The sequence below is a fragment of the Dryobates pubescens genome, chromosome 3, assembly GCF_014839835.1.
Source record: "Dryobates pubescens isolate bDryPub1 chromosome 3, bDryPub1.pri, whole genome shotgun sequence".
NCBI lineage: Eukaryota > Metazoa > Chordata > Aves > Piciformes > Picidae > Dryobates > Dryobates pubescens.
Genome location: NC_071614.1, coordinates 33,118,093 through 33,134,119, shown reverse-complemented (window position 1 = coordinate 33,134,119; position 16,027 = coordinate 33,118,093). Strand labels below are relative to the sequence as shown.

At 42.1% G+C, this 16,027-nt stretch overlaps 1 protein-coding gene across 4 annotated transcripts in view; it reads left to right on the top strand.

The window, feature by feature from the left end:
* Positions 1 to 16,027, top strand: part of RUNX2 (RUNX family transcription factor 2) — a 225,286-nt gene that overhangs the window by 127,505 nt on the left and 81,754 nt on the right. For all 4 annotated transcript variants that reach the window (XM_054179931.1, XM_054179929.1, XM_054179932.1 and 1 more), the window contains one exon: positions 392 to 553. In XM_054179931.1, the coding sequence (XP_054035906.1) occupies positions 392 to 553 (162 nt within the window). The remainder of the gene's footprint in view (positions 1 to 391; positions 554 to 16,027) is intronic.

Sequence of the window (16,027 nt, the reverse complement as noted above, 5' to 3'; positions counted from 1 at the left end):
TTCCTAAGCTCAGACCTTGGTCTTGTACTTGCTATCTGCTTATCTGTCTGAATCCTCAAGAACTGGCTGGTCTTAGTATAACAAACTGTTAGACTTGGAGGAGAGACACCATGAATTTGTGTCTCACAGCTACTAGATCTTTTAAAACTGCTCACTGTTCTGTTCATTTCCCCAGAAAAACGTTATGGAAGGGGAAAAGCAGAGCAAGGCTTGAAGGGGTTGAGTCTTAGAGGAGCAGGCTGTGTTTCATCACATTCTCATTCCATATAGCACTGATGTGTGTATGTTCAGTAATCCCACCTCTTTCAATTTAGTCTGCAGATGCCCTAAAATTTTTATTCTCTTTTAAAAAGTGTTCTCGTTTTTGTTTGTTTGTTTGTTTCTTCCCTAGACCCTAGGCAGGCGCAGTCATCCCCACCATGGTCCTATGACCAGTCTTACCCATCCTACTTGAGCCAGATGACTTCACCGTCCATTCACTCCACAACTCCCTTGTCCTCCACTCGAGGTACAGGACTTCCAGCCATTACTGATGTGCCCAGACGCCTCTCAGGTAAAGACTGTGTTTTGCCTAAAACAGTTATACACATAGGAGCAGGAGCGGTAGAGACCTCTGTGGCCTCAGACAAACCTTAATAAGAACAAAGTTCAGTCGATGCTAACAGGGTTACTGCATGGTGGGTGGGGTCTGAAAGTCCCTCTTTTTCCTAAGTGGAAGAGGTGCTGTGTTGGTCTGAGCATGTATCGTTTGAACGTCTCCAGCTCCATATCAAATCAGACTGTTTTTAAATTGTGAATCTGAGTCTATGAACAAACTCTCTGGTTGTTGTGGGGTCGTGGTTTTTTTTCTTTTTTTCCCTCTTGTAAGGGAATGTTTACTTGCATATTTCAAAGTAATTGTGATATTCTCAATTTTTTTGGTGCTTTACTTTAGTGGCGTGTGTGACATTACGCATCCTGACAGATAGATGCTTCTATTTCTTCAATAGTTAAACCTAAAGTTCATGCTTCTGCATTTCAATACAGTAGTTCAAGAAAAGCTGTTTCCTTAGTTAATGTGTACTTCAGATGACTACCAGAAACTATCTGAGTCACTTTAGAGTAAAGATTGGACAAATTGTGCTTTGGAATGATGCAGGAGAGAGGAAATATATTTTAGGAACATAGGTAAGACAGTAGTGAGGAACAGAGACTTTTTTATCAAACAAATGTACATTTACATACTGTGCAATTCATATCTAATGGTCTCAGTGATAAAACCATCTGTGTGAAGTAATCTGATTGCCCCAAAGTAAGATGGAGCTTGTCATGGCACACAGTCACCTTGTATATCTTGCCAAAAATGAGGAACCTGAGGGAAGGGAGGCTCAGTTTAAAAACTTCAACCTTGCAAGTGTGGTAATATTAGAAGCGTATGCCAAAAAAGCATGTGTAATATAAAGAAAGCTTTTATGATTCATTAATGAAAATGAAAGAATCAGTCTTATTACATCTCTTTTTTGCATGTTTGCAAGATATTATAATAATCTTGGGTGCTGCTGCCATACACCTGTTTGACTTGCAGCCAGGTGAATTTCTTGCTGTTGTATTTTGCTCCTCCACCAAGCTCATAGTGCTGGAAATGCAGATCACTCTACTGAGCTGCATTACTGACAAGCTGAACTTCAGCCAACAGATGTGTAGGATTTGATTAGTGCAGACTCCTTGATTTCTTTCATCTTGGAGGAGGGAAGGTTTGTTTCTCAAACAAACAGCTGAAAAAACCTCTGTGGTCCTAGCATGCTCTGCCTCCTCAGAGATGCCAAATATCTCTATGTGGGCTGAGGGCTGGTGGAGGGTGGTGGAGCAGGTTCCTGCGGGCTCTCTGTGCAATACGCTGACTTGGTTCAAAAAACTTGACTGGCTTGATGCTGAGGAAATGCTTTGATTGACCCCAAACAGGTTCCCTTTGAGTCAGAGTCTCCTGATGGTCTGTGTTGTCAAATAGGTTATTTTTGCAACTGTGCCCCCAGCAACACCTCCAGGAGAGGCTCGACTGGGACCTCAGCAGCTGTACTGCTGCATACTTGCCCTGCAGCCCTTGCTTGTCTGTGTGTATTCAGACATGAGTGCCTGGCATGTGGGCACAGGCAGAATGACTAAAAGACTTGGCTGTGTACATTGTGTGGCTGTGGACTGAACTTTTCTGCTACCCTGCATCTTTTGGGGTTTGACTAGTGCCTCTGCAGTGTAGGGATCTTGCTTCCAGTTATATTCAAGATTGAAGAAGGGGACTTTGATCTTCCACAAGTACCAGAGGTTGCAGTGTTTGCTGACATTCAGAAATACAGATTGGTGTTCCTGGGGGGAGGACAAGCACTGATGCTGAAGCTACAAGAGGCACATTGCAGTTACAGAAGCAAAACCTGCAGTTCCTCTCAAGGGTTTCAACCCAGCAGTCTCAGAGGAGAGAAGGCCAACCCCTTTTGTTCATAAAGTAGTGAGAGAAATGCAAGTTTAAAACTTCTTACAGCAATGGGTTTATCCCTCACACAAGGAGAAATATGAATTCTCTACTAACTTACTCAATACATATTTCAGAGGAGAACAGAGCTTTGATGGGGGAAAAAAGGGACTGCTGAGGAACGCTAAAAATGTTAGAAGACTTCAGGCACTTCCAGTGCATGAGGGAGAGATTAGAGTTTTACAAGATCTTGAATAAAATCAAACTTTTCTTTCCATACAGTGGCAGAAATCTGATTATCAAGGCTGTTAAAAATATACAAGGTAATGTTAATGAATGCCATATTTACTGCCTGTTACTCAACATCGTGCAGGAGGAAAAATGGGTAAAGCTTCCCCCTTAGGCCTTGGATGTCACACCTACAGGAACAGAGCTTCCTACCTGCCACAATTTCACAGCACCCAGTCTTTCCACAGGCCACCTTGGCTGTGATAACTGCTTGAGTTGTGGTCACCCAGATGTTAAAAACATACCATCTAATAAAATAATTTGTCCTTTTAAAGGATGGTTACTAGTCATATTGTCAGTGGCAGCCCTCAATAGTTATTTGTGGTGGTGTGACCATGCCCAGAAAGACATACATCCCATAGCCAAAACAGTGGTGTTCCTCCCTGTCCTGGTATCGATATATTTCTTGGTGATGAGGGCATCTGTGTTGCAATCCCAGATTAGGCTGAGCATCAAGAAGAAATTTTGGGGCTATAGGACAGGAGGTGACAAGGGACTGCTATAGCAGTTTGTGTTGTGCTCCATCCCACGGGAAAGGGGAAAAGGGCATCAGGCTGCAACCCTGAGGAGTTATTCAGGCAAGCTGGTATGATGTGGCTGAACTGGTCGTGTCAGTGTCTAGACTGAGTTCTCAAAAAGTTTGCATGCATGCTGCAGGCGCGTGCAGATGAGTGCCCGTGGCTGTCAAAATTCAAGTATTTGGCTTTTATTCTCTGAATGGGGATCAGTGCTGTATTTACAGTGTCATGCAACTAATTAATCATGTGTCACACATATTTAGGCAGTATTCAGTGGCAGTAGCTGAAAAGCAAAGAAAGAAAAGGATTATCTTGTATCTTTCATGCAACTTTTGAACCAATGATCCCTCTGATGGGTATGCCTCCTCCTCATCAAAAAGAAATAAAAAAATAAGATCACAGGCCATGCAATTGACTTACCTTATTGCACCAACTTAGTCATAAAAAGAGCATGATTCTCCCTCATATTTTATTAAAATGTCTGTCTGCCCAGATTCCCCCAGAAGACGGTGAAAGTTGGTGGCCTGGCAGATTAATATTCTTAATTAAATTATATTGTAGTGGAAACCATGGGAATATAAGAACATGGTCATTATAGAAAGAGTTTTGCCTGAAGGATGTAGTCTTCTTGTATGATTCATAGTCAATGCACTCAGGTTTTGTGTCCTATGTATAACCAAATTGTGTGTGGGATGGGGAGCATGGGTGTCTATTATGTAATTAATGTATATGATTCATATAAATGCACATCACAGCCATTTTACATAAAGCTTTGGGGCTGATCCAGCATGTCCTCGACTCATGCAAGGTTCAGAGCAGGGATGACAGGTTGGGTTGTTCCTACAGTCACAAGAGGACTGCTCTGTAGCACGTGAAGGACATACGGCTATAGCTGTCCCCAGGGTAGACACCCATATATGAGACAATTGCATTCAGCTCCCTTTTGGGTCACTGGGGACAAACTGACATTTACGGGACTTGACCAGTCTGCAGAGGAGCTGTACTGGTCCGTGTCAGTGCCTTGGAAGAGCCTGTTTGTCTCCACAGGCTCTAAAGCAAGTCTAGGTGAGTCGTTCAGCTACAGGCATGTCTCATCAGATAGGCTGCCTTTGGTGGGGTAATTTATGAGATTATTTAACTGTCCCATAAACATATCCATGTGACAGCCTTGTTACACTTCAGTCCTCGTTTAATGCTGCAATGGTCTGCCTCACCTGAACCTCTATCTGCTCTACTACTGCAGGCTTTGAGCTTGAATATAATATTGTTGAGAATACTGAGAATGGAGATGAAGAGGGTTCTGCTTCCCTTACAGTTTTCCTGGACCTCCTCACCCTTCTGTGCAAATATAGTCTCTTGCTTTTTGCTTCATGTTTGAGAGAAACTTGCCAGGTCAAATTCTTAATGTGCTGGAGGACCTGCCCTGCAAGTGTGACATGAATGTACTCACTGCTGGCTGTGGAAGAGCCTGTCCTATGCAAGTGTTTTTGACAAATGTCCATATGACAATGGAGAATGTTAAAACTGAAGCCAAATAGCAGGACAAATCACCAAACCTACCTTCCCAACCCCAGACTCATACTCTTTCTAGAGATTTGTCATCTGCAGAGGCTGGACTCATACGATCGTGCCCAGATTCTCCTGTCCCATACACTGGGGTCCCTGAAGTGTTTAGAGTGGATTTTTCTTTATATATACTGTGGCGTTGAATAGGGACATACTAAGACAAACGAGGAACACAGTAGGCTCAGACTCTAAACAAAAGAAGTTTGCAAACCCATCCACGTGAAGTAAAATGTCCAGAAAGCAGTCTCTTTACCAATAAATCATACAGTGGTAGGGCCTGGGATGTTAAATACCATTACTGTTAAATTGTCGGTGAGGTCTGTTTTGAGCGGGGTTGGCCAGCATGGTTGCAAACAGGTCCCAGCCGTGGTTTGGAAATGAACAGAATCCCAAACCTGTTTCTGTGGGCAGTTTGGAAGCAGCCACCTTGTTGTGGAGGTTAAAAGGATTTACTATTACAGGGGTGGCCAGACCATCACAGCTGGGTTTAGAGCCAGACCCTGGATGTTTGATCATTCAAGAGTATCCAAACTTTCCCATTAATTTGTCTTGCTCTGAGATGGCATCTCATCATTTTTGGATCATCCTGGACCTTGATCAGATATGGAATTCAAGAAACATTCTTCTTGTCCCAGCTCACTGAGGGATGGCAAGTACAAATGCAACCCTGCTAATTCTAGCCATGCCATAATCAATGAAAATACTGTTGAATTCACAACTGAAATTTTATTCTTGAAAGCCTACAAATCTTAAAATAAAAAACCCACATATGATGGAAGCAGCTCCAGCTGATCCTCTTCATTTAGTGTTTGAATATTAATTACTCACATCAATGGACTATTTTTTCCTGAGTTCCTGTACTGATTGTCATCTTGGGTTTCTAACTCTAAATGGTTTCTAACTCTCTTAGGAGAGAATTGATCTTTAAAAAATACTAACTTCGAGAAAGAAAAGTTGTTTATTTTATAAGGAGCTCAGAAAAATTTACAACCACTAAGCAAAAACTATGATGATGTGAGGTAGCTATTCTTGCAGTCCCTAATTTCTGGTAACTTAATAAAATAGTAACTAACTTAATTGTGGATAATAAATACATTTCAGGATAGATCCCTTAAAAAGAGCAGGCATTAGTGTTATCTCCAAAATGGAATTATTTTCACCTTTACATGCTCTGGGGAAAAGAGAAATGGTTAATACTGGTTATTGCCAGGGACAGGTTTGGAGTTAGCAGCTCCTGAGATGAATGAGCAGTTCACTCTTCAGCAGTATTGTCTCAGGCTTTTGGCAAATCCAAGAAGCCAGCTCTGTTTGTAGTGTGCTCATGCTGTGATATTCTCCTGGTGACCATAACAGTTTTCACTTTCTCTTTTCTCTTTTTTTCTTTTATTTTCTTTTTTCTTTTCTTTTCTTTTCTTTTCTTTTCTTTTCTTTTCTTTTCTTTTCTTTTCTTTTCTTTTCTTTTCTTTTCTTTTCTTTTCTTTTCTTTTCTTTTCTTTTCTTTTCTTTTCTTTTCTTTTCTTTTCTTTTCTTTTCTTTTCTTTTCTTTTCTTTTCTTTTCTTTTCTTTTCTTTTCTTTTCCCCTTCCCCTTCCCCTTCCCCTTCCCCTTCCCCTTCCCCTTCCCCTTCTCTTCCCTTCCCTTCCCTTCCCTTCCCTTCCCTTCCCTTCCCTTCCCTTCCCTTCCCTTCCCTTCCCTTCCCTTCCCTTCCCTTCCCTTCCCTTCCCTCTTTCCCTTCCCTTCCCTCTTTCCCTTCCCTTCCCTCTTTCCCTTCCCTTCCCTCTTTCCCTTCCCTTCCCTCTTTCCCTTCCCTTCCCTCTTTCCCTTCCCTTCCCTCTTTCCCTTCCCTCTTTCCCTTCCCTCTTTCCCTTCCCTCTTTCCCTTCCCTCTTTCCCTTCCCTTCCCTCTTTCCCTTCCCTTCCCTCTTTCCCTTCCCTTCCCTCTTTCCCTTCCCTTCCCTCTTTCCCTTCCCTTCCCTCTTTCCCTTCCCTTCCCTCTTTCCCTTCCCTTTTTTTAAATGGAAGTTGAAAGACTCAGGGCTGTCTGTGTCTTCTAGCTAGATTCTAATGCTTTCCTTGCAAGGTGACACCGAGCTAAGGCAAAGCAAAGAACTTGGAGGATCTTGGATCTTCAGAAACAACCTGCTCATTTTGCTAACTTCCCTAGACTTTTAACTTGTCTTTTTTTTTTTTTTAAATTATTATTTTTCAGTGGTTCTATTTATTTTATTTACCACAGGATTTCCATTTTTAGTCTCCTGCTCACTTGGTGCCACCTGGGAATCTAAGCACCTTGGCACTCATCTGTGGGGTTTCAGTACCAGCCTCTCTGCTGGGTAGAATCTCTCATTGGAGCAATTGTCCAGAGGATGTGTTGCATGATCCCTACCTCAAGGACAACAGCCAAGTTTTTCTAGCATGGGTGGCCTCAAATTAGGCACCTATACCTATATTTAGGTGGTAAAACAAGTGGGCTGATTTTCAGATGTTTTAATATTATAATGCTTGTCTTTAAGACATTTTTGCTTACTTAAAACGGCTGTCAAGAGAGGAAATAAACAGGAAAATGAAGGCAGAGGGAAAGAGGTTTATTCCTGAAATAAGGGATTTTAAAAATACCAAAAAGAAGCAAGTGGAATGTTTTTAAATGGAATAAATTCATTGCTGATACAGGCAGGAAATAGCACACTGAAATATATGTGGATGTATAGATATATTTTTATCTGAGCTTTTTTTTGCAATGTGTTTTATATTTAGGACACATATCAAGATTTGCATCTGTTTCCAGAACTTGCTGCTAACAGTTAGTAATGATGCCAAAACATACTTTAGTTTCAGCTTGAGACCAAATGATACTCAGGGCTTTTTTTTCATTACTAATTTAGGGTCTGATATTAATTAAGGAAATTTTCCATAAGTGCCAGGCCTTTTCTGAAGAACTCATTAAAATTATATTAACTTAAACCGGAATCACAGTCTGAGCATGTTTTGTAATGATTATTCTTACTGACTCTGCTGGGTTTTGTAAACAGAATGCTAATTGGTAGTGGGGCAATGAGGCACTCGATTCCAGACTTTCAGAAGGCCAGATCCTGAGCCATTACCTAGGTGTGTGCTCCAAATAAAGTCAATAAGCTACTAACAGCAAGGCTGTGGGACCAAACTTTGTTTTATCCTTGTGATTTTTGGATTCTCATGATAGAATCACCACTGATTTTCTGTCTAGGATAGAGTCAGTGATGGTGGCTGATGCAGGACCACATGTACTAATACAGAAGGGGAGTCTAACTCCATATATGAAGCATTCTGATACAGATTGGGTGATTAAGATCACTTAGTTTGCCCTTAAGTCTCCTTGGTCTTGAGTGCACTGAATTTGGTTTGATTAATCGCACAAGCTGAATTTATGAAGGAGTTTCATAAAACACAGGTCTATATGGTTCTTCTCAGACTGTGACTGTTTGGTACAAGATAGGGAGAAAATTATTCCAGGCTCTCCAGGAAGTATATGGTTTAAAAGGACCAATTCTGCAAGCTTTACACTAAAAAGTACAATTCAACAGGCAAAACCTGATGCTGGTAGAAATAGCTGGAGCTGCCTTGACCTTCAGTGAACTTTCCTCACATTTCTGACCATGTGGGATTCAGCCACACTGAATTTGGTCAGGAAGGGAGAGTTAGAGCCTAGCAGAGATTCACAACACCTTTCTGAAGTGTTTTAATAATGGTTGTTGGCCCCATTTTACAGATGTCCATATCTCTTCCCCTCTTGATGGATGTTTTAGCAGAAAATCATCCAGTGTCATGCCAGCTTGTCTGTTATGGCATTGACATTGGTGATATTGGGATTATACTGGTGACCAAAACAAAAAGGTAAGAGCCATGCAGGCGGTTCTGGCTTTCTTGGTTGTATGAATGAAAATGTAGGCAGTGAAAAGAGAGGAAGATGAATGAGATCAATTGAAGGTTCTCTCTTTCACGTGGCTCATAAAGGATGTTATTAAGAGAGAAGGAACTATTTTGTATGCATAAAGGGGGGGTATTTGGGGATGCTAATCTGGAAATCTCAATATCTGCTTTCAGACCTACTCAAAAAAGAGCAAGGGAAGGGATCAAAGCAAGAGATGCCTTCCTGAGCTTGGGACAGGTTCTCCATGTCCGCATGAGTGGTGTGTGGGTGATGAAGTCCCCTAAGGGGAACTCGACCCTGCACCCATACAGTGCTCAGTGGTGCTTCTATGTCCAAGAAGTTTTTGTGGAGGGCAAAGATTTTTAGCAATGGTGGAGCTTTGTCTAAAAAGTTTAGGGAGGAATAATTTGATGTGAGAAGTTTTCTACATATATTAGATTCATAGGTTATTGTGAAGCCCATGTGATTTTACCAAATTAGCTCTCATTTGAACTTGTGGATAAACTTTGAGAAAGAAAAAAACCAACCAAACAAAAAACAAACAACAAAACTCAGTTGATTATTTAAAAATATCCAAGGAAGCAGAATCCACCATAACCTGTGGTTACAGATGTTAATTAAGCTTGCTTTGGGTCTTGTTACTAGCCTGAATTTGTCTAACTTTAGTTTCCACTCATTTGAACTTGCTGTAATTTTGTCTGCCAGATTGCAGCACTTATTTTTATTTTTTGAGGTTCAAGTGAGTTCCTGTGGTGGTGACAAATATAACAAGGAGGTAAGTATGAAATGAGGTGCCTGTGGTGGGTCTCAGGGAGATGGCAGAAGCCACAGGGAACTGGACGGTGTGGGACACAGAACTGGTTTGACTTGCAAAGAGACCAGAGGGGCACGGTGCAAAAATATTTTGGTCATCTAAGTTTGCTGTGGGTTTACTGTGATCTATCAAATAGTGGAAATTCTCTTCTCTAGTCAGTCAAACTCCTACAGTGTTCACTGAAAATGAGTTATTTTTGGTTGAGTTACTAGTGGGACTCTACTTTTCCAACTCACCTGAGAAAATGCACTGAGAAAGCATTTTTTACTGACTGTGCAATTGCTTCTGCAATTGCTTCAGGAAATTTTCTGCTTTTATATTTGCCCAATTGTAATGTCCCTCACATTTTTTTCTAACAAAATGAAATTAATTCAGCACCCACTACCCTAGACATGGATACAAGAATAGGACAACAGGATGCTCATTCTCACCCTGGTTTTTACCTTTCACTTTTAAGAAATGCAACCAGATTTAGTTAGCATTTGCTCTGTCAGAAGCAAGGACAAGCCTGCAGTTCAGAGCTCAGGCTATGGACCTGCTGAGTACCAGACAATCAGTAAGATCAGCTTCTTTACTCTCGATGTTAATAATTATTCCATGGACTAATTTGTGAATAGAGGGTTGAAACTGTGTTAAAGCCTTGAGATTACTTGGACCAGGCAAGGCTGTCATTGCATGAAAAAGTTTAGTTCTGGTGAAAGAGGTAGCGTGCACTTAATGCAGGGCATTTTGTGGCATTTTAAATGTTCTCATGGAGGTCAAAAAGAATCAGTGTACTGTGTCTCTGGCCCATGTCACCTCCAAGCTTCCTGGTCTTTTTTTCCAAAGGTCTCTTTAACCACCCTTTTGTTCTGTGGTAGTTATATATGTTTGCTGTGTTACATTATTTTGTAATACAGACTTGCTGAGTTTAAGCATCTGGAGGAAGCCTCCTTGGGCTCTTGTGTGAAAGATGAGCAACAATGCGGAGAGAAGTGGAGCACCAGTAGAGAAAAACAGCCTGAAGGATTTAAAACAAAGATCAATTCTGAAAGCAACATTTGAGGGATAGGGCATCTTGTGTCAGTCTTTCTGCCTCAACATCACATTTCTCTGATGATGAGAAGTGGAAGGTGGTATGCTTGGTTTAGGAGCAGCACCCACAAAGACCCTTTCATTTAACAGAGATGAAAAGTCCTACTCAAGCTCTAGTGATACCACATGCATAGTTTCCACTCATTATTTTTAACTGTTATTTGGGCTATTGCTGTCTGATCCATACACATCACTGCTATTTTATGCCCTTTTCTATTAGACAAGTTGTGTCTAGAATTGGCAGACTACTATGAAGTCAGCAACTTGTTTTAATGTATGCAATTTTTCTGCTCAAAGGGTTTGCTTTGAAAAGGGCATTGAAACATAGTACAGGACCAAATGTATAAGGCACATCATGTTTAGTCGCTAGTAAAAAACATAGCTTGTCATATTTAATTCTGTGCTGAAATTGTGTTCTGTGTTGTGTTGAAAACAATGTCAGGTTGAAAGATTTTTCACAAACTGGAGATCAATCCCCTTGCCAGTCTGCTTGACGAGGCTTTGTGTGAGGTTTTGACTTTAGCTGAAGCACCTAAGTTTGGCTGCTGCAGGCGGTGTGGTTCAGTGATCAAAGTACTGGTTGCATTTGTGACTAGCTGACGGGCCTTTGCTTGAATCATTGCTGACCACACGATAGGCAGAAACCGCTAGTGTTGTTTGTGTTCCAATAGCATCTGGAAGTCCAATCCCATTGCTAAAGACTGCACAATTAAAGAAGAGGAAGAAAAGGTAAGAGGTCAGCCCTGTCCTCTATGAGTTTGTGCTCTTAAATACAGTACTACTGGTTATAACATGTATAACAGTACAAGATGGAATTGAGGAAACATGACGAGAACCAGTGAGGTGATAGCAGTGGCTGAAGCCTCACCAGAGCTGTGTGGTAGTGAACATGGGTCAGGAGGAAGTGTAAGGATGATGTTTGGAATAGGCTCTTCACCTCCTCCCAAGCTTCAGGGGCATCAGTAAAGAAAGCACAAAGCTGCTCATTATTGCTTGTAATAAGAGGTAAACAGTGCCAGCCAGCATCATCATTGAAAAAGATGAATGGAGTGGAAGACTTGCCCCACCAAGTTAGACCAAGGGTCTATCCAGGACTCATTTCTTTCTCAGCATGGTCAAAAGTGGTCACTCAGTTCCCCTGGAGTGAAAACCAGAATATGTATGTGTTCCCAAGCTACAGAGATGTCCGAAGTTGGGACAGTCTGTCTGGGCCATTGTATTCAATAGCTGTTGATCTGTTGATTCTGTGAATCTGCTTAGCTTTATGTAGGTGGGAATAATGCCAGGTTGCTGCTGGATCAATTATTCTATTTTCTATAGGTCTGTAGTGTCATAGATATATAGGACAGACAAGCACCTCTTGAGATTGCATGAGTGCTGCCCCTCTGCAGAAATATGTTTGAACATCTACAGGTCACTCCTGTTAAGTTTAGCCAACTAGTTATGTGTATTGCTGCCACTGAAAACAAAAATAAAACTGTGTCCCATAGAGGGAAAAGTCCTAGCCAAAAAACTTCATTAGGATTGAAAAACATCATTTCAGTGCAGTTAAATGATTTTTAGAAAATAAACTCAACACCCCAGCCCATCCCCTTCCCCCCCCCCCAAAAAAAAAAGCTAATGTTATAAAAGAATATAAGAATAATTGCTTGAGAAGTGTTGGAGGCTTTATGAATGCATCTGGCCATTAAGTGGGAGTCATCCCAGCAGTCTGATGAACAGATGTAGAGCTGCATAGGGTTTGTCAGCAATATTGGAGGGAAGGTATAGAGGAGAAGCCTCTGTGAGAAGCAGCATAAACATTTAGATTATGTCCAGGGTGCAGATTGAAAAGGCTGGAATCTGGACAAGGGACTGAGGACTGAAAATTAGACTTTCTGCAAAGGTGACTGATTTACCAAATAGGAAGGGAAGCAAGTGCCTCAAAAACCCCAGGAGGGCTGTTGATCCAAAAATCTCTGCAACATGAGCCTGAGATGAAATGGCTCATTGGAAGAGGCATCTTGCAGAAGCTCTTCAGAGGAAGTCCCTGGGAATGGTGATGTGGATGCTGGCATGGCCAGAGGAGCCACAGAGGAATCCTGGCAATGGGAAAAAGGCACCTCTTTCCCTTTCTTCCCTCTTCCTCTCTCAAATATCTCCCTCTAAAGGGATTTTTTGTTTGGTTTTGTTTTCATTTTGATTCCTGCTAGAAGCCAACCCATGTTGTTTTTTTTCATGGGTGAAAGGGAGCACAAGGGAGGATCCAAGTACCACTGAAACCTAATTAGGAGCCATCGTATTAGATTCCAAAATTAGATAGGAAACTGGGTTTAAGGTTTGTCCAAACCCAACCAGTTCCTAGTTTGGTCTGGCCCACATAGGTGGGCCAGACTGGTTTGGAGCTGTTTTGAGGACAGGCTGATTGCCCATGGAGGAAACTGTTCCAGCCACAGTGGAGCTGGAGCACAGCGCCTGGTCCTCAGCTGAGCCAGCTCCTGCTCTCACCAGCCTGTTCTGCAGATGCAGTGGAAGGGCGTGTAATTTAAAGCAATTCTAGCTGTTGCTTTCTCAAGTAGACAAAGACAACTGAAGGCAGTAATTCAGGCTGACTTTGTATGCCTCCTTTTTATTTCAGGTATCAGGATTGCATATGAAATTTGTATTTTAAGCCAAGTTCTTTTTACTCTGACTTCCACGTTTTCTGTATCTTCACCTGTTGAAGAGCTTAGAAAAAAATGTCTGATAGGTTTTGCTTTTAACCTTTGTAATGTCACAACATCTTCCAACAAAGGATTTCATCATTCTTTCCAAATTGGTCTGCTGACCTTTGTCACTTGACTAGTGTGAAGCATTAAAATATCCCTGTTATAGCCAGCAAGATAGAATTATATGCCCAAAGTCACAAAACAAATCAGCAGCAAGACCCAGAAAGCAATACATCACGTATCTCCTTTTAACAGCTTTAGTGGGTAAGTAGGCTTTGTAAACTTCTAAACAACATGCTGGGGTTTTTTTGCCAATATGCAATTATCCTGTGCAATATCTCCATGATACATTTATTTTTTACCGGCCTAGTTATCATAGGATGTGAGGGGTTGGAAGGGACCTTCAAAGATCATCAAGTCCAACCCCCCTGCCAGAGCAGGACCATAGAATCTAGAACAGAAACACATCCAGATGGGTCTTGAAAGTCTCCAGAGAAGGAAACTCCACAACCTCTCTCCAGTGCTCTGTGACCCTCACAGTGAAGAAGTTCCTCCTCATGTTGAGGTAGAACCTCCTGTGCTGTAGTTTATATCCATTGCCCTTTGTCCTATCACAGGGTGCAGCTGAGCAGAGCCTGTCCCCTCCCTCTTGACACCCAGCCCTCAGATATTTATAAACATTTATTAAATCCCCTCTCAGTCTTCTCCTCTCCAGACTAAAAAGCCCCAGGGCTCTCACAGAATCACAAAGGTTGGAAGAGACCTCAAATATCATCAAGTCCAACCTGGACTCTCAGGCGCTTCTCATAGGGCACATGCTCTATTCCCTCAATCATCCTGGTATTGTCTGCTGGTATCCAGGGGAAAAAAACCACTCTTGGAGAACATTTTGTTGTTGTTGTTAAAACTTGTTATCTTGATCTGAAAAGCACAAATTTTCCTGCCAAGAAAAATTATAATTATGGAAAGATTTTATTATAATAGCTACCATTGTGCTTTATTTTACGAAGTATTGGTGGGTTTGTTCTTTTTGCATGGAGGCAAAGCAAACCATGAACTGCAGTTGTACATTATGAAAGATTTATGAAAAGTAAAGTTATTTTAAAATCCCCTTCTTTCTCCACCACCTCCCCTTTCCCACCATATCTGCCCCTTTTCCACCCCACCTGCCCCATTTTCCCCTCAAATCCCAGAGCACCTGGGCTCTGTTGGGCTCTCCTCCTGCCCCAGGTGTGGCCATTTGGCCCTCCCCGCCCACTCCCCTTTTTAATCTCCCCAGGAAAGGCAGAAACCCTATGCTGAGTCCATCTGGGCTGACGGATCCTCCTCTCATCACTGGTGAGTCCCTATGGTGCACACTGGGTGGTGGTGGCAGGAGACAACACATTAAGGCCAGGGGGGGCCTGGTGGCCCCCCCTGGTTAGGTAGGAATAGGGTTGATGGCACTTCCAATGTCGTTCATGTGTGCTGGCTGGGCCTCTTTACTGGGGCTGAGCTCCTCTGTGTGGTATCTTGGCTCATTGAAGGTCTTGCCCCTGGCTCTGGGATAGGTGTGAAAATGGTGGTGGTGGAGCAGAAGCTGTTTAGAATTACAGCATCAGCCAGGTTGGAAAAGACCTCTGAGATCATTGAGTCCAACCTATTTAGAAGTTGTGCAAGCTATCTTTTGAAACAAAGCTAATTCAGAGACTAGTCAGGTTATCCTGACTTAATTGCAAGCTTAGACTTTGGTAGGAGTGTGCATTTCTACGACCTATGGTAAGCAGAAGGCATTGAGTCTGAACTTAATTCTCTTGTTACACAAGTGTAGTATCTCACATTTGCCATGAGCTGTGGCCATTCAAGTGACTGTTACTGTGGTTTATCTGAGATGTAGTAGCTTGGATTTTAGGTTGGGACCATCAATAGTGATTTGGGCTGCTAGTGATACAGCCTAAGTTGCCATACAGCAGACAGCCTAAAGCATGTTTGTAATGTGAGCTATTACAGACCAAAGTCTGTTTCTCATCAGTTTCCTGGGAGGATAAAAACCATATTCAGAGTTTACACTATGGCGAAGAAGCATTTATTTAGAGGTGTTCAAAGTTGGGCTGGTTTAAGCCTCAGTTTAGCTGATGAATGGAGATGCTGTGTGGATGAGCTTATAATGGATTGAAATTTAGCTTACAGTACTTTGCCTTAACTTAGTAAGGAACTCTGCCTGGCTCTAAAATGAATGAAAAAATACACGGCGGGCTTTATACTGCTTTTATTAAATGAGATTGAAAATCGCTTATTGTTGAAGTGGTACAATGCTGAATATGTAAAGGGATACAGTGTGTCTAGTCCTGCCATACAACTGCATTTAGCTATGTGTCTCCTAATGGAACTTGATGGTGGTTTGGTATCTGATTGGATATTGAGTGCCTAAATGTATGAATTGAAACCCTTGTGGCTCTTTGTACTGATCAGCATTTTTGACTCTTACACCTAAGAGCAGAAGCTCTGCTGCCAACAGCCCAGCAGTTCCATGCAAAGATTTCCTCTGTGTCCCCCAAGGCTCGTGGTAACTTGGGGCAGGCTGTATTGCATGATAGTGAGTCCTGCTCTGTGGCTTGTCAAAAGCCACATCTTCACTCCTGTGATGCTGAGGGTTGTGGCATTCAAGACCTGCTCTCTCTCTGCCCCATGAGATGGGCACAGCAGTTTGGCTTTGTGTTTGCCCATATGTCTCCCCACACAGGCTCTCTACA